Source organism: Telopea speciosissima, chromosome 1 (assembly GCF_018873765.1).
Source record: "Telopea speciosissima isolate NSW1024214 ecotype Mountain lineage chromosome 1, Tspe_v1, whole genome shotgun sequence".
Lineage (NCBI taxonomy): Eukaryota > Viridiplantae > Streptophyta > Magnoliopsida > Proteales > Proteaceae > Telopea > Telopea speciosissima.
The window spans coordinates 6,796,457-6,820,864 of NC_057916.1; the positions used below are offsets into that span (position 1 = coordinate 6,796,457).

At 37.8% G+C, this 24,408-nt stretch overlaps 1 protein-coding gene across 2 annotated transcripts; it reads right to left on the bottom strand.

Moving 5' to 3' along the window:
- Window positions 1-4,836: 4,836 nt before the first annotated feature.
- On the bottom strand, window positions 4,837-23,446 carry LOC122670682 (MICOS complex subunit MIC60). Of its 2 annotated transcripts, XM_043867647.1 has the most exons (12): window positions 23,224-23,446; window positions 22,779-22,830; window positions 21,567-22,268; window positions 19,615-19,746; window positions 19,319-19,471; window positions 19,082-19,159; window positions 14,184-14,276; window positions 13,971-14,090; window positions 13,526-13,603; window positions 12,902-13,081; window positions 5,461-5,565; window positions 4,837-5,341 (listed from the first exon to the last, which is right to left on the bottom strand). In XM_043867647.1, exons 1-12 carry the CDS (start codon window positions 23,232-23,234, stop codon window positions 5,108-5,110), a joined length of 1,938 nt encoding a protein of 645 aa, XP_043723582.1. In that variant the 5' UTR covers window positions 23,235-23,446; the 3' UTR covers window positions 4,837-5,107. The 2 variants fall into 2 exon arrangements, with proteins under 2 accessions (XP_043723582.1, XP_043723587.1); XM_043867652.1 differs by lacking the exon at window positions 19,615-19,746.
- Between the last annotated feature and the right edge of the window lie 962 nt (window positions 23,447-24,408).

Consider the following 24,408-nt stretch of genomic DNA (forward strand, 5'->3'; position numbering starts at 1 on the left):
CATTCACCAACACAGCTAGCTTAACCTCACAAGATCTAATTTTGTGTTGGGGTGGGGTTGGAAGAAGAAGGTGTGGTGAGGGAGGGGCATTTTGGTCATTGAAGATTAACAGATGGGTGAACTTTTGCTGTTATGGGATTGGAAGTGGGGCCCTCATTAGATAGAGTGATGGAGACTACTTGACAGTTGTCAAGGGACGTTGCGTGAACAGCAAAAATCTGAGCTGGGACCGCTGGAGTTTTCAGTTGAGCCTCTCCTTTTCCTTTTTGTTGGGATTTGTTGAAATTAATTAATAAGAGAAAATATTGTATTTTTTATTTTCTTCTTTTTCGTCGCTCATTCTTTTTGAACTGTTCAATGAAGTTGATTTCTCAGCGGTTTATCGTATCATCCAATATGTACCGGCTTTGCAAGTGACCAATCCCAAAACCTTGCCGATTCAACTAACTGATTGGCCAATCCAACTAATTTCCCCGATAGATTCTAAGTTCAAGTTGACTCGCCCGATTCAACTAATTCCAATCCAAGTTTTAAAACCAAGAAAAAAAGAATGATTAAATATAAACGAATTGATTTAATATGAAAACCAAACCAAATTAATATGTAAAGGATACACACTGGAAAGGTCAAAAACTATTTCATAATTAGTTGTCTTTTAACTCTTTATCAGCATACTTGAATTTGAGAGGTTGAGAAAATAGGAGTTGAGAGAATTTGATTGATTTATTATTGGGGAAGGTTTGTAGAAGGCTTTTAATCCAACTGTTCTAATTATTCATTTAGTTGGTAATTTCATGGGGCCAAAGGGTTCATTTGGAAGGTACGCCGTTAATGCATTATACTTTTATTGGCGCTGGCTAAGCTTTGACGTTTGCATAACATCAACGTATGAAATTTCCATCTTTCAACAACGAAAAAGAAGGGGTGTGTGTGTTTAGTCTCACATCGGGTGTGTGAGTGTGGTGTATGTTGTATATATTCGTCAGTCCATGATCCTAAAAGTTGGTTAACCTTTTGGGATTGGTGTGTAGTTTGTGTGATTATACTTTCATATAAAAAACAACAAAAATTTTATTAGCTTAGGGCTGATTTGATATAATTTTTATTTCAATTTTGAGATTGATTTGATGAAATAATCAACAAATATATTTTTATCAAGAAATTAAAATTATTTTGATTGAATCAATCTAAAAATTTTAAAAAATAAAAAATTCATTTGATAGTTCAATTTATGAGAATAAATTATCTATATTTCTTTGAAAGGGTGGTGGTGGAGATTGGGGCGGGAGTGGGTTTTGGGAAGAATGGTGGTGGTGAAATACTAAATTTGCTTTAATTTCTTTTTAAACATGTCAAATGACACATTTATCTTTATTATTAATACATGTTCATCAAAGTGGAGCATAGAATAAACTTGAAATTGAAACAAGTCCTCAACTATTTCAAATTCTTATAAATAAAATAGAAAAAAAATCATACCAAACGCCATAATTTCAATTTATGTCCCCATAAAAACTAAAATAGAAATCATACCATAACAACCCATATACATGGTTAAGAAACGTATACAATTTTCATCCTAATGTGGGACCGAGTTTTCTTTCACCCCACCACTTTTTTGTGGTTGGATGGGACCATCAAGTATAATGAAAAAAAATAATTTATTTCCAACATTTTTTTTTTTATAGGTAATTATTTCCAACATTGGTTCGGTGGGAGAATAATGATGAGATCTGAACGTGGGTGGAGAAAAACTTTCTCCTCAAAGTATTGTATTTTGGAAGCTACTCAAAGCAGAGTTTACAGTAAGGTTATGTCTGATAACCATATTTAATGTTTCATTTTAACACCGAAAAGGATTACCCCTTTTTTAATGAAAATTTGATCATAAAGCTCAACTAATGCAGTTCTTTATTGCTTTATACCTTTAATTTCACTCCTAGTACACTTCGTAATTAATTTCATCTTTAATATGGAGCCATAAGGAGCAATTTTTTGGGTTTTTTTTTTCTTCTCTCGTCAAATCTATTAAATAATAAAAAAGATTCAAGCACAATCTTAATCAGAGTTAGATCAATATGTCTTGTCATTTTTGTCATGTGAAAGGGTGATATGGAAATTTTGACCGTTTAATGTTTAGTAAAATTTGTGTCTTGTGCATGACATATCTCCCAGGTATGTCCATGCACTCCATTATATTCTGATAGTAATCTTTGATTTTTTTCAATAACTTGTTTTACCATTTAACAAACTGAATTGAACTATCGTGTGGTAGTTATTGGAGGATCGGTTATTTTACTTCATAAACTATTTTTAAATCAGGTTATTATATCCTCTATAATTAAATTTTCTTGTTCAATGAAAAAGAAGTTCAGGTCTAGACAAACATTCATGTCTGAATTTGAGTCCAAACAAGATTTAGGCAAATCAGTGTGATCTGTAAATTCAGACAAATCAATTCTAGTTTGCCTCAATTAGAGATGTTAACGTGTTTGGTTTTTTTTTTTTTTTTTTTTGGGTGTTTGGTATATTGTTCCATTAATAAAATCGAAAGAATTAAAATACAACATTTGAAGGCATTAAGAAAATAGAAACAAGAATACATTTAAGAAAGTTGTTACCCAGCATAGCTTGGCTTGAATAGTACGTTGCAACTACCATCTGGAAGTCATCCTTTTTAGTTATCACAACAATGAGATTTTTCTATAATTAATTAGGAGTAAGTATCTAATTCATGGAGGGTGTATCCCATTCAATAGTTGATTTGTCCTGTGAAACACTTCACATGGCTCGAAAGAGACTCTCAAGACAAACTTATCTTTATCTGGAGGGAAAAAATATTCTAATGCAATGTGTAGACATCGAATTTTGTCACCTGAAGATGTTCACAATGCATTTTCAATTATTTGACACGTTAGCATCTTTCGTTTTAAAAAAGTGCGACATTTTCATTTATGGAGAGAATTGACAAGATCAGTTCCTATCAAGACGGACCCAACTCCTCTCCAGGGAGCCTAGCACCCAAGGATTGCCCAAGGGGCATCCAAGGGCTGGGCTGTGCCGCACACATCCCGGCATGCACCCAATCAGCCATCGGGATGTGTGTGACACAGCCCAATGGCTGGATGCCCCCTGGGCTCCCTAGAGAGGAGCTCAACCCTATCAAGACAGGATTAGAAGATGAGAACCTGACCAAATTATCCAATTAAGGTTCTGTTCCCTCCATTCAAATGGACCACTCTTCACAAATCAAACCTTGACAAACACCTGATACTTGAGCATCCAAGAGAACTGCAGAGAAGTACCTTCTACATGTCCATCGCAAACTAAATAGAGAATACCTCACAGCCACCAAATTACCCCTTACTCTTCTGTTTGGGTTAAATGCTTTGCTTCCTATGGTTAGGTTCTTAAAAAATGATTAATAATTCAATCAAATGGCGAATTTTTTATTTTTGCCTATTCACTTATCTGAATGTTTTATTTGATGCTTCGTACACAGTTTGTCTGTAGAAAGCATTGAGCCACAGTTCTTCGACATGTCTCTGTTATTGTTTAGTTACATTAGAAATTATAATAAAAAAGAAAAAAAAAAAAAGATTCCTGTCAGACAGTGTGGCACCTGTGCCAGACATAGGAAAGGGAGAAATGACCTCCCCACCCCTAGTAAAATGAGAAAATCCCATCCTTATTGATGCCTCCATTGGTGTTTCCATTGAGCCTGTTTTGGTGCAAGGGCCACGCAACCTGACGGCAATTCCCCACCCTTAAAATAAATCTCCACACCAACAGTGTGGGATGTTTTCCCACACCATCGTCCCAATCATGTGAATCCTACACTGACACTCTTTTCCTTTACCCTGTGGAACCCTAACTATACGAAACCATTTCCCAAACCATGATTGATGTATGGTAGAACATTACCCACACTGCCACTGTCGGCTGTGGATCTAAAAACCGGCCAAAAAGTGCCCACACTTTTCCCTCAGAACAAAGTTGGCCTCCTTTTGTCATCTTTGAAAATTGAAACACATCTCCGTATCTCCTGTTTTCTACTCAACCACACTGGCACTGCTCAGGAACTGCACTATGTTATGAATCAGGAAGGGCACTAGCTGAACTATGTTCTGGAAACAAGATTGAATTATTTGGAAAGGCATTTCCTTGCCAAATTGAGTAAATAAAAAATCAAGGCTACCCCAGCAAAGTTTGGGTGGTAAGCATTAGTTCCTTTTCTCTAATAAGCAGCTCATTCACGAACTCAATGTACCATTTATCTGCTGGTTCAGTAGAAGGCTAACATCCTCCCTATTGACATTCTCTGTTCCGAGATTGCAGATGCATCTGTTTGATATTGTTGATAAATGGCATTAGCCTACAAGGGAACAAAGCTTCAACCAACCACAAGTAAACAAGTAAATAAATAAAAAGGGAAATGTCATGGTATCAAGAAGTAGAAAACTTGATTAAGAACATCCATTAAAACCAAAAGATAACCCAAAAATAAATAATTAAATGTAAGAGGCTGAAATTTCCTTCTGTTAATCGTCATCGAGGGAGCTGGGATTCCCATCCTGCCCCCAGTGGCAAGTTAACAAAGCTGGAACTTTATATAGGAAATTAATTGTGATGGCAATTGCAACTCTAGAACTTGGTTCAACATGCTTAAGCCAGTGAAATGGTTTCTGTTCATGCTATCATGCAACATTTTATTGTGTAAAATCAGGAGTTAGGTATTTTAAGGATACAATAATTCCATCTGCACATCCATTCAAAGGGAAAGTAATCAGGAGACATTTCTTTTCTTCTTTTTTCAATTTTTTTCTTTTTCCTTTTCTTCGTCAAAGTAAACATTTTATTGACGATACCTAAACAATGCACTCAATGTCAGAATGAGCAATTGCTCTTCCATGTCAAATCTCAGGTTTGAGTTGCTCAACAACCCAATCCCACCTCACCTCCCCCTTGGAGCCAAGAAAGAGGGGACGTTTCTGATATCCTCCGCATCCAGAACCAAAGGAAAAACAGAACGATTCAGTACAACAGTGGATGTGGGAATACTACAAAGGGCAAAATCTATTCTTAAGGAATTTGGGGAAAGCAAAATTCAATATGTAAGGCTCAAGGAAGTAGCATAAGATTGAAGAAGGGATAGCGCTTGCTCTGTGATTGCCCTGTTCCTTGTTCGTCGCACCCAATCACCAACAATTTCCTCTGCTTGGCTGCCATGGACCCCTTGCTCAAGGGCTTCTGCTGCTTCAGCGAGCTTCCCTTCAGCTAAGAAGCTTTCAACTCTACTAATAACAGACTCAATTCCATCACCAGATTGGTCTTCTTTCACCTGTTTTTGTGAGTGTGCATGTGCACAAGAGAGAGACATGCATCGTTAGTGGGTCTTGGTTTACCTAAAGATACATAATATTGAGTCAAGGATTTGTAACAACTTTAGTACACAAGTACCTTTAACCAAGATGCAACATGAGCTAAAGAATGAGCCAAGATGCCACCACCACCACCTGATGGGATGAAGCTGTAATGACGCAGCAAACCTTTCAAGGCATCAAACTGCAAGAAGAATTTGATGTCAGAAGGATAACTTTTATTTGTTCAGTTATTTGGAATGGGCGACTTTGGAACTTGAATAAACTTCCAAGTCCATGATGTATGTATGCACAGTTGAAGCAAGTCAAATGAAAAAAATCAATGTCTCCATGCATTTTTTAATTTTTATTAACTAGTAAAATTTAAATTTGAGTACATTCCTACACAATTACGCACAAAATAGCACCATTAATTGCTTTCGTAGATGAGCAGATCAGGATCGGATCGCAAGATCCACTGTAGATACTGATCCATAATATTGATATTGCCAGAATCCTATGCTTAGTGCCATAATCAGGATAGCTGTGGGTATCTTGGACACAGGACAGAGAATGTCCCAAAAGGCATTTGCTTATTGGCCTCTTCCAGCTTTTTAAATAACGACCAACCAGTGAAGACCCCAGGACAAGCATGCGTATGTAGAGAGAGAAAGCGAGGGGGATTTAAGAAGGGATCGCAGTTTTCAGCCTTTCCCAGTGTAAGCTTAGCTTGCCAAACCCACCCAGTCTAATCCAACTGAACTAGAATAAGCAGGTTGTTACTGAGTTAGTCCTGTTAGCTTGATTATTAAAGGAGCTGGGCTCAGGCATGGTCCTGAACTCGATGGGCCAGTCTACCTGTTACAGAGGGCCCACCTTACCTGCCCAGTTGTAAGGTCAATGCCACTCAATACATTATCTATATACCAGAAAACTAAAACTTACTTTAATCATTAATTCTTCACGAGCTGGACATACAGCCTAAGACACCAGAGCTCAACCTGGTGACCCTGCCAAACTGCCACCCTAATTTACAGGATGAGGTAGGAGGACTATAAGGGAGAAATGGGGTGTGTGTGATAGAATAAGCCGGTTGTTACTGAGTTTGTCCTGTTACTCTGTGTGTGGGTTGATGGGTGTGCATAAGAAAGAGAGTGATTGAGATCTAACCACCTAAAGGTTAGGATTTACATCACCAATAAAAAAAGTAGAATCGCAGTGGTTTAGAAACCAGATTCAAGAGAAAATCAATTCCAGCTAATCAAATGTTCAGATGAGGCCAATACTCTGGTCGAACGTCACCCTTTGACTGAAAAGCAGTCCTGCAAGATTTGACTTAAATCAGACGGATAGATTCAAAATTATGAGAGAATCCTTGTTGAGGTAGGAATCTCTATTTCTGCCGAATTGATTAGCAGAATTGAGGGTTTAATGCAGTGATCAATTAAGGCTCAAATTACAGATTAATCGGCAACAGAAAATAAGATCAGGTTAGCCCAAAAACTAGCATAAATTAGAACCAGAGAACAGCATTCAAGAAAACCAGAATTTTAGGAGAGAGTAACTTTCAGAATTCAAATCTGATGAACAAATAATAACCTTGGTCAAGTGCTCTGTTTGATTAGAAGAATATGACTTCGAAGTATAAAGCAGGTCCAATGGAAAGATCTGAAAATCAGGAGTTTTCCTATTTGAACAAGGAAACTGGTTAACAGAAAAATTGATGGCAAGATAGAATTTGAATGAAATAGAATTTAGAAAAGATAAACTGAGTCGAAAATTCTGAGATTAAGATCAAGAATTACAATCAGTTGAATGATATTGGTGCAATCCCAGGTTGGGATAACCATATTGGGTTGCTTGTGGGTCCACCCAAGTGTGTAATAATCAAATATTCAATTGGCAAATCTGTAATTAAATTGAAATTGCAAAGAAGAGATAACAGGGTTGTAATTTGATAGAATCAACTATAAAAGAAGGAAGCAAGAGAATGGAGTATAACGTGTTAATGGGAAGGGTATTCTTGCGATTGGAACATTTAGAGTGAGGGATAAAAGAATAATATCAGAAAATAAGGGGGTTTGTGTAAATAACATTAGTTGTCCTAACTTGTAATTTCAAAGACCCATGTCTTCTTCGACCCTCGACGAAGAAAAACCCAGAATTCGAAACGGAAAACCAGCAAGCTTCGATGGAGAAAACTCCTTATGTAACTGTCGGATGAGCCTGAAATTTCAGGCATAGACTCACCACTCCAGGTTCTATCGATTCCACACAAGCAGCACTCCAAATAGAAGGTCAAAGATAAAAGGAAAATCCTGCAACTCCGATCTGGCGGTAAGGCAGAAATCAGATCTGGTTATGGTCTCGATTCTCACAGTGAAGAAAACACTTGGAGCCAAAGTTCTAGGGGTTTGAATCACCTGGAGACAGGCTTTCTTCGACCCATATCTCAGATTCTCAGAGTTGTTGGGTAAAGTTCAATGGTCAGCAAGCCCCTTCTTGATACTGGTAGTACCGCCCAGCAGAGAGAAAACCCAGTAACCAATGATAAAATCGTGAACAGGGGAAGTAGCAGATGAGGGTAAAATTAAGAAGAAGAAGATCAGAGGACGAAAAGGAGGTACGCACGGCTCATGGCAGCCATCAACCTAACCCAAACAAATTTTCATTCCAATTCTCTATCTCCACCGTGGAGTACATCCAAGTATTTAAAGGGAAAATCAAATCCTAATCCTTGTCGAAGTCTAAATTAGAATCGACTCTATCTAAATCTTAAAAAAACAAAAAACAAATCCAACTCTAATTGGACTCTACCTTCCTACGACTCTAATAACATGAATAAAATGGAGAAAAGAAGTTTAGATTACAAAGAGTTTCTATTTATTCCAACCTCTAATTACATCAGATATTTAGCTATGGACAGTTTTTAGGAAAGTAATGTGCAGCAAAGGAGTTTAGAAACTGACCTGATAAGATGGAGAAATAAAGAAAAAATTAGAATAAGAAGGGGATATGACCTTGGAATCACCACTGCAGGGGTTAGAACTGAATCACTATGGTACCATATTCTGAATCACCACAGAACAAAAAAGATGAAGACATAATCTTTACTCAAAATCATGTGTCAGGTTTACCCTTTACACGCTTTTATAACTAGCTATGACTTGCTCATGATTAGACAGAATCAAACTCTAAAGAGGAAACTAAAAACAAAACAAAGACAAATAAGGAAACTCCATGCATGGACTGGTATTGAGTAACCTGAACCGACAAGGAAACTAATTAAAGAACCCAAAACACAAACTGAAACTTATGTAAGTGTTCCAGCATGACTCAACAACTAACAACACTAAAAGTAAAAGAAATAAAAACTCACTACTAGCACATGATTAAACTTGACCCAACCATAGGTTCAAACCAAACCAAAACCTGGTTCAATTTTTAAGAACCACAGCCTCAAAAAAGAAGCTGATTCCAAAGAGTTGCAGGTTCACTTTCTGTGCTTCTTATTGGAGGTAGGGGTGAGGGAGAACGGCGTAGAGGCTCTCCCTAATAAGAGGTAAGATGATGAACTTCTAATAAGAGGAATATCTTCCCAGATTTCTGCAAAAAGAAAGTAGGATTCTGCCTTGCTTTTTTTCAGCAGTGAGCTAACCTAGCTCACCTGGTAATATCAAGTGGTTGAAAAGGCATGTAGGAGTATTTATGCCAATATATGGGTGGGTAACGATCACCACAGAAATGCTATTAGATAGCTTTTCTGCCCATTAACATAATTGGGAGATTCACTAGCAGGGGACACAATTGTTAAAAAAAAAAATGGAAACCTTCTGAACTTTTTAATATAAAAAATTCAAAAACAGGTGGATTATGGATTGAGGGAGGAAAGGCAATAGAGAGCCAACTCACATTTTAGATTTTCATAGAAGAGTACCACCTTTTGAAGGAAGAAAGAATTATCTAAAATTGCCTCAGTAACCAAAAATCCAAGCATTGAAATTTTACGCTTACTGAGATGGCTATAGGCAATGACTAATGCAGAGCAATAATCCAAAACCTATTGAATGAGAATTTAGTGAAAAAATCCTGCTGGTTGGACTCCAGAGCATAGTTATCAAGGCGCCTAGGAGAAACAAAGGCAAGCAAGGGGGTAAAAAACCAAGGCGAGAGAAAGGCGCCTGGACGCCTAGGTGACGCCTTGACAACTATAGTCCAGAGACAACATAACAAATATATGGAAAGTAGGACATTAATGGAACTAAACAGAATAGGATGGGGTATGGAGTTAAAACTGGTTTAGCATGCATGGCAGGAATTCTCTCATTCTTCTTTCCACTGTTAATCAGGCATTTTCTTTTCACCAAAACCTAAAAGTTTAGGCTCCAGTAGTATGTAATAGAGATCACAACATGGATTGATAGGGCAGGGTATAGGAAAAGGTGGAGTTAAAAATGGAAGGCAACTATGGCAAACAAACTAGCTAGGCAAGATGTGGGAAGGACAGGATGGATGATGCAGAGCATCCGGCTGGTTCAACAGCCCAGGTTCAAAACCAGCCCAGTTCCGTCCAGCCTGGACTGAAGTAACTCTGGCCCTCACAGCAATTTCGTGGACTCCTATGGTGGCCAAATCTGGCCCCACAAGTGAACAGAAGTTTTATGACTTTTCATTTCTCTAGGTAGATTTATTATTCTTGTTTGTAGTTCCTATATTTGGGAATTAGTTTCTAGATTTTTGGGAATTGTTCCTAGGTGTTGGAATTCCATCTAGCTTGGGGATTCCAACAGTCTTTATTATTAGATGCATGTAACCAAAGGTTCAACTGATCCTTTTCTCCCCTATATAAAGAAATCATGGGAGCCTCTTTGGCAGCCAGAATTTAAAAAAATAAAAAATAAATCTTTCGTTGAAAGACTACATCCTGTGGATCTCAGGTGGGCTATGGACTCAGCAAATTACATCCAAGGTGGATTTCCAAGAGCCAGGGCACTAGTGGATCTCTAGTTGTCAAATACCTATCCTCATTATCTCTTGTTACTTTTTAAGTTAATCTCTTCAGTTCCTCAACATCAACATCAAAATTTTCAAGTCAGCCTACGAATTATCTATCTCACTTTACAGCCTCTCTCTTCACCCTCTCTTTCACTTGCAGCCCTCATCCCATAAAGTTTTCCCCCTCCTCTCAATCGTGGCCTTTTCCTATTCTCCCTAATACCAGATTTCGACCCTGGCAGCAGCCTTATAGGTACTGCACCAATGGACCCCATTGAATTCTCTTCTTCTGTGAGAGTAGTGGGACTTTACCTTGCATTCTTACTTTGTATTCTTTTAGTTGTGGCTGTTGTGTATGCAATGAGGGCCTTGTTTTTTTTTTCTTTCTTTAGTTTCAGTTGTCACTGCCATGTGACTTATGTTCCTGTACTGCTTTTGATTCCATAAAATTTCATCTGTTGCTTCCCCCCCCCCCCTCCCCCCCAAAAAAAAGGAACACAACAGAATAAGGTGTAATAAAAGAACCAAGTTTTTTTTCTGGCAGAATGTAAAACACAGGAAAGAAAAATAGGCACAAGGAGAACTGGGGACTACGCAGGGCTTTGCTTTTAGCAGGAATAGCTAGTCATATTTAAGGGCTGATTTGGTCTGATTTCAATTTCAATTTCGGATTTGATTTAATGAAATAGTTAACAAATAGATTTTTGGTCAAGAAATCGAAATTGTTTTGATTGCATCAATCTGAAATATTTCAAGAATAAGAAATTCATTTGGTAGTTCGATTTCTGAGAATAGATTCTCTATATTTCTTTGGAGAGGGTGGTGATGGCGGTGGCAGTGGTGGTGGGGGCATGGTGGTGATGAGACCAACAGGAGAAGGGTGGTGTTTTATTTTTAACATGAAAATACTGTTTTGCCCATCAAATTAACCATATGCACACTAAAGAGCAAGAGTGAATGCAATTTCAATTTCGAAATTGAAAGAGCTTCTCACCTATTTCAGAAATCCAGTGAAATTTGATTTCTATTTCACCGAAATAAGGTGCACAAATCAAACCAAACAACTTTCAAAATAGAAATCACCCCATGAATTTGAAATAGAAATCATACCTAAACAGCAGTCATAAAGGTCATACAGAAGAAGCATCAAGCATTGTCAGCAAGCGTGAAATCAGTTCAGCAGAAACGGTTGGGGGATATGAGGGACAGAAAGCTCGTGCTCCAGCTTAGAATTACTGAACCTTATCCTTGTGCAACAAGTAATGGAAACTTGTCCAAAGTTATGGTCCAGATTGGATCAGTGTTAAACTGTCGTCTGACCTATCTTTTTAGAGAACGCTTGTATTATGTTGGTATCAGAGCAAGGATAACCACTTCCTGCTCACAGTTTGTAATAGCCTATCTATCTAGAGAGTTCAGAGGATCAGTGTTAAACTGTCGTCTGACCTATCTTTTTAGAGAACGCTTGTATTATGTTGAAAGGAATTGGATTAAACTTAACTAGTCAAAATTTAGCCATAAGCTGGAAATCCTGGCATGAGCTTACAAATGTTACTCAAACATCTATACATCCAAATGCTTCTCCTATAATTGTTGCAGTTTTGGATAAACGATTTATGGATAATCCCATTTCACATAGCACAAAATAGGGGACTTAAACCTAACCCGAATCAGATCTGAGCTAAACTAAACTAACAATATACACTACTTATGTAAACTAGAGAACATAAGCTTAAACAAAACCCAAAGCCAAATAACCATACTGTAGCCATTGGCCCTCACAATTCAACCTGCCCTTCAATATTGGGACTACAGATCAGAACCTTCAAATGGTCCCAACCTGGGACTCAGAAGGCAAGCAACCCCACTACTTACGCTTGCATCGATTGGATCACTCGAACAGAACAAAACTGATAACAAGGGAACTCAATTTTTTTGATAAATTTTACCAAAAAAATTCAGTTTCAATTATTTTACTTAAGCACCATTTATATGATTCTTACTGTATAAGCTCAACTCAGGTACGTTCTTGTTACATTGCCCACTTACATTAACTAGTTTACTCAAAAAAATTATCACCTAATATAAATTATACCTACGATACAGATGTGTCCAAGTTTCAGGTTTTCTGAAGTTGCCCTTTCAGAAACAGTGCAAGTGTCACAAAACAACATACATATCAGAGACCTGGTTCCTTAATGGAACTAAAATAAACATTCTAGGATATTTTAGCATGCTACAAGTTACGACCACAGCATACCATGTATCTTTTAGCATTGACTTCCAGTGTAAACTACTAACCGAGCATCGTCAAAGCATTGAGATATTAAGATGAACATACTAACCCTATTTGTAGAAAGCAGTGCAGACTACAATCTTTGTAGGTCTGCGATTGATCAGTAGTATTAAAACAACAGAAATAAGTAAAACCACATCAAAGATTGCATATCATTAGCAGCAAAAACCTCGAAAAGGTGGGGTGACTATAATGAGTATCAATTAACGGTCACATCTACTTTAACTGTGAGAAGCTGCCAATAACTTGCCTTCTCATTCAATTGCAATTGAGTATCTGCGCCAGACTTCAGTGTTTCCTCTGGGAGAGATGAAAGGACCAAACCCAGAAGTGAGTCTCTGTCAATGCCTTCTAGATAAGCGTGCAAAACATTTATTTCAGCCTGAATTGGCAACCCTTTATCTAGTGCATCTTCCAATGCAAGTGCTCCCTGCAAGATCCCAAAAATAATGCTAGGTTGTTCAAGATTATTATAAGAGCAATATGTCTCAACAGTACATCTCTGTAATAACTCCATCTGGTTGCAAGGGAAATGAAGGGAAGGGAAGTCAAATTAGTCTTTAAAAGGAAAAAAGGAAACTTTATTGTCATTACCTATCATTTTGTATAACCTACTTAAATTTCTTACCATATTTAGTAACTATACTTTTCAAATGTAATTTTTACTTTACTTTTCAAATCCAAGGGACTTGAATGCAAAGTAAAGTAAAACTTAATAGCCAAATTTGGAAAGATTTGGAGTAAGTGATACGGTCATGTTAGGTAATGATTACAAAAGTTACTTGTTTAGGTTTGAAATTTTCACTCCACTTCCCCTCATTTCCCTTTCAACCAGACGGAGCCAATAGGACAAACAAAGTAGAAAGGACATTACCAGTGCAAGTTTGTGAACAGAGTGAGTCTGGCGAGCCTCTTCGGATCGAGCATAAAATGCCATGCATAAGGCATTTATCTGAAATAAATAGTTAATTAATTAATCAAAAGAAGAGCTAGCTGAATTAAATTAGTTTCTATAAATAAATTAAGGTGATTGTATGGCTCAAATGATCGAAGAATATGCAAATACACTAAGCATATGCAATATGACAAGCAGAATGAGGAGCTCAAGAGTTGCCTCAAGCATCACAGTTAATGATCAACTCAAGGGCATTCTAAGCCTAAATGAATGGAATAAATGGGATGAAAACATTAAAGAACATCAGCAAAATATAAAGGGTCAGTAACTCAGAGTTATATCCCATGGTTACAATTACAATGCATAGCCAAAAAAGACATTGTATGTAGGTAAGGGGCATCTCATGATTGTGAAGAAGTCATACATGCAGATTTGCTTCCGCCATTTTTTCAATCTGTGATGCTTTCTCACTTGCAATAGCTGCAGCTAGTTCTGCTTTTGCTAACTCCTGAACCTTCTTCAGCTGTGATTCTGCTTCATTTTCCTGCAGACACCATATATTAGTAATTCAAATTTAGGGAGCTGAAGCTATTGAACAATGTACCCAATCTTTTTGAACAGTGGAAACAAATCACACCTTGCGTTCCAGTTCCATCTTAAGTTTCTCCTCTGCTTTTTCTTGAAGTGATTTGATATTAGCTAGATTCTTTGCTTTTTCTTTGTTTAACTCCTGAAAGACAAGAATATAATGGTTAAAGCAAGTGATGAAATACGCTGACCATTACTGTGATAGTGTACATTGTACAATGGACATTGCACAACAAACTAGTGATGGTTCTGTTGCCTTTACAATAGCCTAAAAAGCAGGCTAAGCTACACAGCAGCTGCTGTACATCGTGCAAAATAGTTGATGCACACTTTAAAAGTGATTTAAAGTTAGTAAATGAAACAACTGCACATATCTACCTAAATATCCTTACTACTAATGAAATAACTTGAGAAAAACCACAGATCTAGACATAGTAAGATGTAGATGATCGTGACGGTGGCACTCAGAAAGAGTAGAACTCCATTCCTGCAACTAGAATTAGGACAGAATTTTGCCCATTCATTCTAAAGTATCCCATTGTTACTGAATAGCCAAAGAGCCACTATAACTATTATTTCCTTAAGAAGCAATGCATCCAGCCACTTTTAATCTTCCCCTTCTTTCCAACAAATTTTATTCAATCCGTACCTCATAGATATAGGCTAAATGAGGCATTCATAATAATTACAGTGGGCCAAAAAAAAAAAATTTAAACTCAAAAATTTGGATGAGAGTTGCACAATTCATTTAAAAATCAAAGGTGTAAATTACACATATGGTCCCCAACAGAAACTGGAAACCTCAACCATTAAATAACATCCAAGGAAAAGTGGGAGAAAACCTAGTTGTTCTAGAATTATGAGCAATAAGATATACATGAAAAAGATGGCATTCTTTCAAGCATAGGTATCAAATCGTCGCCTAGGGAATAAGGCGGTTTTCAGTGCCATAGGCAAGCTATCACCTTTATGGATGCATGAAAGGCACCTGCCCTGGTCGCCTAGACATTGCCTTGGAAACCTTGGCGATGCCTTGGGTGGACCTTTTTTTATAAGGCTAATATTTTTATTATTTTTTGTTTTATAATAAAGTGATTCTTTATCTGTATCTTTATCATATGCTAATATTAAGGGTGTAATTGTGTACCTAGTACCAAATACCGAAACCGTTTCCGTACCAAATTATTGATATTCAGTACGGTATCGATATGGGATATACGTACCGAGTCGGTATTCGGTACAATATCGATATGGGCCATAATACTGAAAATACACCATATCGAACCGATACCGTACCGAAATACCTTTTCTTTTTTTCATTTTAAATAAAAAATTTATTGAAGATTAAAAAGGAGGCAAACGAGCCTAAAGACAGACTAAAGGCAAAGAAAGCTAAAGCTAAAAAAGAGGACTCGGTCCTAAAACATATTGGTGAGGGCAACAAGCCACTCGCTCACCCAAGAGAAATAATAAACCGTACCGAAATACCTGTTTTAATTTGTACCGAATAATACCGAACCGATTCAGTACGGTATTGGTATGGGGCATATGTGCAATGTACCGAACCAAAACCGTACCGATTGACATCCTTAGCTAATATGCTCTTAGCTTATTGCTGTTTATATTGAAAGGGCGTACCCAGTGCACAAGGCTCCCACCACTGCGGGGTCTGGGGAGGGTCATAATGTACACAGCCTTACCCTGCTTTCGCAGAGAGGCTGTTTCCAGAGATGAATATGCTTATATTATATCCTATAATTTGTTTATTATATATCATTTTCCCATATCAGGTCATTACTAGCATAATTATATCATAATACATTGATACATATACATTAAATTGATTATATTACATTAAAGCACTATTATAGATCTCATTATTGCATAAAAATATATAGCATGCACGCCTAGGGCGCCTTTTCTCCTAGGTGCCTGGCCATTGCCTTCGGTCACCTTGCCTTCTTCCTTCTCTGGTACCGTAGCTTCTACCTGCTGCTGCATCACTCCTTGACACATACTTGCACCTGATACCTGTAACAAAAATGTTTATTGCTTCCTCTCTCAGATCTCTCTGTTCTATTTTCATTCTCACTATCCGCGTTATCTCCTTCATCTCTCTCTTTTCCTTCTTCGTCTACTCTGATCAGGAGCTGCAACTTCTGGGTCACTTGACTGTTTCATCTGGTTCTGCAAGTCCCTCTCCTCTTCTATTTTAGTTTTGGTTGCCACGTAAGAAAAGCTATATGTCAGGTTAGCAAATCCCTTTCTGTCCTCCTTTTGTTGCTCTGATTTCCATTTCTTCATATGCGTTATTTTATGGGTTTTACCCTGCTGCAACTACTCTTTCTTCTGTCTATCTTCTAATTTTAGTTCATATGCAATCCACTAAATTCTGCTAGTCATTACCACATTCTGGTTTGCATTGCTAATGTTAGATCTACTTCTTGGCATCAGTTTACTCTCTGTTTATAACATAGTTCGAGAACTCGGCGAGATCTCGCCAAGTTTCTCGGTTTTTGGAAAAGCCAAGACGAGACTTCTTGCGAGTCTCAAAAGTGCAATATCTCGGCGAGATCTCGGATCTCGGTTTGGATCTCGGTTTCGACCCATTATTTTAACCCACCTACCACTTAAATACCTTACCTAACTGAACAAAACTCGACATATCTTGCCGAGATCTCGGATCTCGGATTGACCCAAAGTTGAGGCTTCGAGTTGGAAAAAAAAAATGCACCAACTCGGCGAGATCTCAACTCGTCTCGGTTTTTCCAAGAGCCGAGTTGGTACCGAGACCTGAGTTTTAGTACCTTGGTTTATAAACCATAAGTTCTGACACTGCTATCAGTCCTGGGCTATAGCCATAGTATCCTAGGAATCTTACAAACGACATGATAGGGTACTGATAATAGCCCACTCAATCATTTTGTCCCATCTGATTTGGAGGTTTGAGAGTTAGATGATTTCTCCCATAAACCGTAAAATCTGATTTTCTGAGTTTCAGAAATTTCTGCTAAATTCTGATATCATATTGAAAATCACCACCAGCACCTTGTGCTTTCCTATTTCACATATAGTGTGGCCCTATTTCTGCTCATACTTCAGCATATTCTCACATCTTAAATTCTAAATAAGGATTAGGGTTTCGTGACCTGCATTATTTTCACTTTTCAATTTGTATGGTGTGCCTCTCTTTCTTCTTATTATTTTTTTTATAAGTGCTTCTTGATTCTTCTTCTCCATTGGCTACTACAATTATTGTTTCACAGGTGTTCTTTTTCTTTTAAAATTTTTCTTCTAGGTAAAATCGTGGATACTACAGAGCAAGGTTAGCATTTCCTGGTTTGGGAAGAGGACAGGGCGAAGCAGGAATGAAAGTGAAGATAGGGATTGTAAACGAAAAGGAAAAGAAATGTTTTGCAAAAAACACATGCAAAACAGCCAGCTACATACTTTTTCAGGTGCAATCTTGATGCAGATTCATCACCAAATAGGGCTTGTTTCATTAGAAATAAGTCTAGGGTTGGGTTACATACATGTTGGGCCTTTGATCCCATGAGTTTCTAATGTAATAGGCCACTTTTCTGGGCCTAAAATAGGGGTACATAGGTTGCATACGGGATTAGCCCAATACTTAGTTTTTATTGTGTGTTTTTAATTGAACCGGTTTAAATTGGTTGCATCCAATTGGTTCAATTGGTCTAATTTAAGTGAAGTCATCCTATTGGCTAAGAGGTTCTTATATCCTATTGGCTACTAGGGAATCTTCTTTATTTTAAGTAGTTTAAGTTGTTTTTAAGTCATTAGGACTCTATTTTGAGTCTATTTCAGTTTCCTAGTCAGTTTAAGTTAGCTAATAGGTTAAGGATTGGGTTAGGCCATTCCTTTTTAATGTCTAAGTCTAATTTTGAGTCTTTTATATAAGGTTCTAAGGGGGCCATATATTGAATACGAATTTGATTAATAAAAATTAGCTTTATGCTTGCTGCCATTGCTGCTGCTCTTTGTGCGTGTATATCCTTGTGGATCTCAAGGTGGATAGGGTGGGTGGACTCCTGCGACTCCTTGCATTGTGAAGATCGGGAGGTTCTCTCAAGTCATCAAGCTGCTGCCATTGTTCCGGCAATATAGTGAGTTTGAATCTGTTTTTATTTTAAACCTTCTTCTACTTAGACCTAATCTACAATCCCCTCCATCCATCAAACCTTAATCTCCATTAAACCTGCAACTCCTACTTCAACTAGGACTCCCTTATAACTACAGATCTGGCCATCAATTTCGAACCCTACTTCCAGCCTATATCCCCCACACCTCTCCCTACACTCGACCTTAACCCTAGCCCTTAGTCTCCACTTTATCCCCTCCATTCCTTCACTCCATTAAAACCCAAAACTTGCAACACAATTCTGTCCAGAACTGCAGAATTTTAAAACCTTCCCAAATCCTATTATTTTTATACCATATTGACCCCCTAGACCTGCCCATTAATACCCTATAAACCCCTTTCCCAATATCCAACCCTAACCCTAGGAATTGACCTAAATCCTAGTGCTCTCCATTCGAACCAGCAGCCCCTTTTGTTGTTTGGCTCCTAGTAGGTCTCCTACCTATCTAGGACTACATTAAATCTCCTATTAATACATCAAGCTGCCGGGTTCCAGTTCAACCGGTTTGACAGTCCAGGATGGTCTGGTTTTCCGAACAAAGGTGAAAACTTGTAAATTTAAGCACAATTATGCTTCTGAAAAATATTTACTTATGAGAAACTTTTTTTGTGTGTATGGAGGGGGGGAATAGACACTAATTTTCAACATAGTAAAAATGGAAAAAGAAACAAGAGTATGCACTGGAAGCAAAAACATGATCAACAATACACTTGAGCTGACGAATGAGGACGAAGAAATGGCAGTAGAACTTAAAAGAAATGACAATAATTGTTAGCTACCCAACCTTATCCAATATAGCCGCCTCTTCAGCATACATAAGCTCCCTGGCCCGTGCATCCTTCAGTTCTTTCTCATACTTTTCCTAAAATGCATAATAAAAATTGGGAAGAACCAAAGATGTAACAAACAGTTAAACATCCATTATTTATCAAAAGAAGTAAATTTTAACATCTATGGAATAACCCATCAGATCAAAATATCATATGATGAATAATTTAAATTAATAATTTGCAAATCAAACCTTCAACATCCTCTTTTCTTCAGCAAAAACACGTTCATCCAACTCAGCTTGCGTTTTCTCCGCAGCATGAATAGCTTGTAAGAAATCAAGAACCAACTTTCCATCCTCAGATATGTAAGCATTCTTCAAATCATCAGTCATTCCTAATGAAGCCTTCAGTTGCACAAAACAAAATTTAACATAAGCAAATAATATAATAATGACTTAGTTCGAGGATGGATGTTAAGTATATGCACGAACTATAATAGCAAATAGAGAATGCAAACAGTATGGCAAAAGTTTGTGTACAAACTAACCTCTTTTTTTGGGGGGGAGGGTGCATAACCCTCTCCACTTGAGGAAATCTCAGGTCTTCCTTCATCCTTTTCCTGTAGAAAATATGCATCAAGAAGGGGACTTGGTGACTCTGCATCTTTACCCAGTTTATCCTGCAGGAAGGAAAAAAATAATACTAATGAAATTACTTCTGACAGAAACCAACAAATAACTCTGCAAATACTGTGCGAGAAGTTTAAAATTGATACTCTCAATAATACAAGAAATAAGTCGACACAGAATAAACAAGTACGCTAGCAAGCACCTCTAAGACCAACTTTGGATTGGTAACTCTGTCTTTAGTTTGGTCCAAATTCATTCATTAAATCCTATGATTCAATACGATTTGATGCCCAACCGATTCAGATTCACCTGGTGAGTCGCATTCTAGCAGGAATTGCTGGAATCATTACTCGGGCACTGAGTCTTAATCACTTACAATTCAGACAATTCATACGATTCTTAAAGATAGAGACCGAGTTGACTAGGCAAAAATTAGTCGAACTCGGTCAGAACAAAACTCATTCTTTTGGTTTACTCTGTCAAATCAGCCTGGAATGCTGTTACGGAGCATCAATCTTCGGGGAGTTTTTGAGTATGATTAGGAGAAAATGTGTGCATCCAAGGCATTCTTGCTTTGGATGGAGATGGATTAATGAGAGAGAATCAACTAATGAGAATGTGAGGAAACGTAATGTTCCTCCAGTTTGGAGATGTGAATTGTGTCACCAAGATTGTGAAATCTCAGCTCACAGTTTTCTACTTTGTCCTCTATCAGTAGGGGTTTGGCGTAAATTCCTTGATATCTTTAAGCTGAATTGGCCAGGGTTTAATTTCTACCAAGATCTGCTATCGTGGTGGAAAAGAAAAGCTGCCATTGTTTCATTCAGGGAGATCTGGTTCTCGGCCTTAATTCTTATTCTTTTTCACCTGTGGCATGAACGAAATCAAGGTCGCTTTGAGAATGTATCGAGGCATGGGGAATATATTGTGAAGTTGATTCTTCAGGATATTCAGGATGTTTCATTGGTGAATCCTTGCAGAATTTCCTCAGTCCAGGATCTCATGTGCTCAGGACTGTTGGTCGCTTCAATAGAGACATCAGTGTAGTTTATTGGTTGAAAGTTGAAACCTCCTTGGCCGTGGCCTGTGGGTGAAGCTGAACATAGATGGCTGTGCTATGGGTAATCCAGGTTGTGCAGGTGGTGTTTTTTGTAATGAATTGGGTTATCTTATTTCTAGCTTTTCTAGCTACATCAGAATTGCTACAAATTATTTGGCAGGACTTTCGGCTGTTAACAAAGGTATTGAATCAGCTAGGGAGAAAGGTCTGCAGCACCTCTGGATTGAATGTGACTCCAAGGCTGTGGTAGAGAGTTTTCTTTGCCAAAATATTCCATGGAAATTGCAGCAATCATGGCTTAACTTGAGGAATTTTGTAGCCTCTATTACTTGGACAATTTCCCAGTGCTATAGGGAATCCAACTCAGTAGCTGACTTGCTAGTTAAGAGAGCTGCTCTCTCAAGAGGTTCGTATGAATGGGATGAGATCCCTGCTTTCATCATTTCAGAGATAAATTGGGAGATGAATAATTGGACAAGATACAGATTCTCTTGATTTGTGTGGTTTAAATTCTCTGTGAATGGTTTTTTCTCTCTGCTGATGGCAATGCCGAAGGTGGAAGAATAAACCATCTTAACTTTGTTTTAATGTGGTCCTGTACTTTTTTGTTGTACTAGCGTGTTCCTACATTTGGTCATAGTTACCTGATTTCTTATATAAAACATATTAATTCAGTGAAAAATAATCACTGGAATTTTAGAAACAACACAGTTTGCATGGGAAAAAAAAAAGTCTATAGAGAATCATGAGCAATACAGATGTAACCAACCACACCAGTTAAATAAAACAGATAAAAAGATATGCTTATACCTCTGGAATGTCGTTTGAGGAAAGCTGATGAGCTGGAGTTGTCCTAAGCTCAGCTTCTTCATTAACTGCCTTTGTGTCGGGAAAAATAGGTACACTGTCATCTTCCTTGTTCTGTTCCTTGCTAGTTTCTGCGGGCGTAAAACCATTTCCGATGTTTTTCAGATCAGGACCTTCTTCAACTGATATATCAGAATGAGGACTCTGACCATCAAATGTGACACTATCTTGATGAGAACTTGGAAATTCTTTCTCTTGAACAGGAATTGTATCCACCACAGGTGACACTTCCACTTCATCCTGGACCTGGTTTACATCTTCCTTTGTGCTCAGATCTTGAGCAGTAGGACGATCCAGGTGAACCTCGTTGTTTTCCCCAATATGTCCCACATCAGGTCTTGAACCGGTTGTTCCTTGATTGTTTTTATGAACAACTTGTTCCCCTAAACTTTCGGTTCCCTTTGGAATTTTGTTATCACCACCATACTTGAAGTCAATAGAAGAAAGATCTTTGAAAGGAGGTTGACCTAAATAGCCAGTTTGATAAGCTGCCATGACAACAGCACCAACTGCAATGCTTCCAATGACAACTTTTGAGATGTTACTCCCAGATTTAGGTGGTTCACCCGTGGAACCAGCTCTTTGTGATGCATTTTGTTGGGATGCAACTGATAATTCTTTTCTAGAAATAAGCCAAAATGGTTTCTGCGGGGGTTGGGGATCAGATAAAGGCATAAATAACAAATTCTGCTAATAAATAATTATTGTTTTCAACTATATTTGAGAATTAACAATGGCATACAATACAAATATATTGCTCTGAAAACCCTTATTGAAACTCAAGCATTTTTTTGTCAAATATTAAGGAACTAGGAATTGCCCAAAAAGTCCATCTAAAAATATATATTGACACAAGTCAGAATAAGAAGTTAACATGCTTGGAAGTGATCCAAACATAAAAATATTACTAGGGATTTGGTGGGTTGATAATTCGATGATTATCTGGAAGCATGGAATGTAATTTAAAATTTGGTTAAAGAGGTCATGCTATCATATTCTCTGCATAAGCAAATACAATATCTTCCTACGGCAATGTATAAGGTAAAAGCAAGTCGTTAGGCAGCCAATTCAATATGTTAAGGTGACCAACCAAACAAAAGTAGTATGAACAAAATTGAACGATATAAAATAGAAACAAGCCTGAGTTATACATGCCTGAGCTGTAATCCGCCCTACAGATCGGCTACAAGAAAACTCTAAAACGCACCTGTCACGGTAAATTACATGTCACACTCTTCTTCTTGTAATGCTTCAAGATGGTCAAAATAACTGTTCTTATTATCACTTGAGAAAACATTTTAACACAGTGGTTTGTGAATCAAGGAGAACCCAACGAGTCTCAAGGTTACGTAATGTAAGTACTAAAATTAAACAAGGCAACCTCCATTTAAGCAATTCAAGCATGGGAGTATTAGAAGTACGGATGAAGCGTTCAGGAAAGAAACCCTACAAGGCAGCGGAATCGGCCAATGGTTGAAAGAAAAAATAAGCGAATGAAGGGAAACATTTATTGAATTGAAGTGGATCAAACCATTAATGTGTGAGCTTCCAATAACTTAAGGTATGAAGAAAACCAGAGAGAATTGTTTGCAATTTGTACCTTCGCATCATCGTCGATTGTCTGGGAGAAAACCGGAGACGGAGCGAGGTCGGCAAGTCCAGCTGCTGCTCCTTTTGATTTTATTGATAACTTCCCGCCATTGAAGACTTTTTCCGCGGTTCGAACATCGAAGGGTGCGAACTTGCAGAGGAAACTCTCGCTCTTTCGCTTTTTCCAGAATCGACAGTGTTGCTGGAAAATCCCTCGCTTACGGGGAAGGGCTGCAGGGAATTTTCATTATTCAGGCTCTACTCTTGGAGTTGGCCCCACTGGCCCACTGTATCGGTGTTGCTGAAGAGCGGTTGTTCCATGGGCCTTCAGTAATGGCCCTGTCATATCCAATCGGCCCAGTGCCGTATTTGGGCCACGCCAGGTCTGAGACCTTTGGCCCGGCCAACCTAGTTGTATACATTGCAAGTACGTTCCAATACGGTAAAAAGGGTATGGATATTTGTGTGTAAGATACGTACCCGTACTAAACGGATTAAATGATAACAATACGTTTTAAAAATTCAACATCTAAAAAAAAAAAAAGGAATCAATGTCACATGGAATCAAGGATAACCCTCTCAATTATTGATTCAATTGATTTTTTGTTCCACGATAACAGAGGGAGTGAAATTTTGCTTTATTACACCGATCTGATTCAATTGATTTTTGTTCCATGGAATCTTAGTGTTTGTTTGGAAAAGGATGCGAAAAATTATGTTAAGAATATGAATTGGGTCTTGGAACTTAGAAGTAACCGGTGATAATGCATTACCTGATAAAACAAAGAAGTCAGGGGGAAATCAGCAGAAGTCTTGGTATGCTTAATATTTGTTCTCATAATGTTATTAAATATTCTACTGAGATGAATGTTGACATGGTTGCATTTCAAAGTTTCGTCAAAAAATCAATTTAAAAACTCAGTTGAGGGACAACATTTGTTGATTTAAGAAGAAATACCTAAACAATGCTAACAGAGGGAAGGGATATAAGGACCCATTCTCAAAGCCTGATGATGTGAAGGTGTTTAAGTTGTTAAAAAAGATTTGAGGAGTTGAACCTAAAGGTTACAATAATGACGTAGAGGATCCGGGTCCATTTGCAGGGATCTTTCATCCTTAAGAGTTGTTCCCCCCCCCCCATACTAGAGTGTTAATTTCAAACCGAAAAACCATGTAAAAACGCTCAAACCGGAAA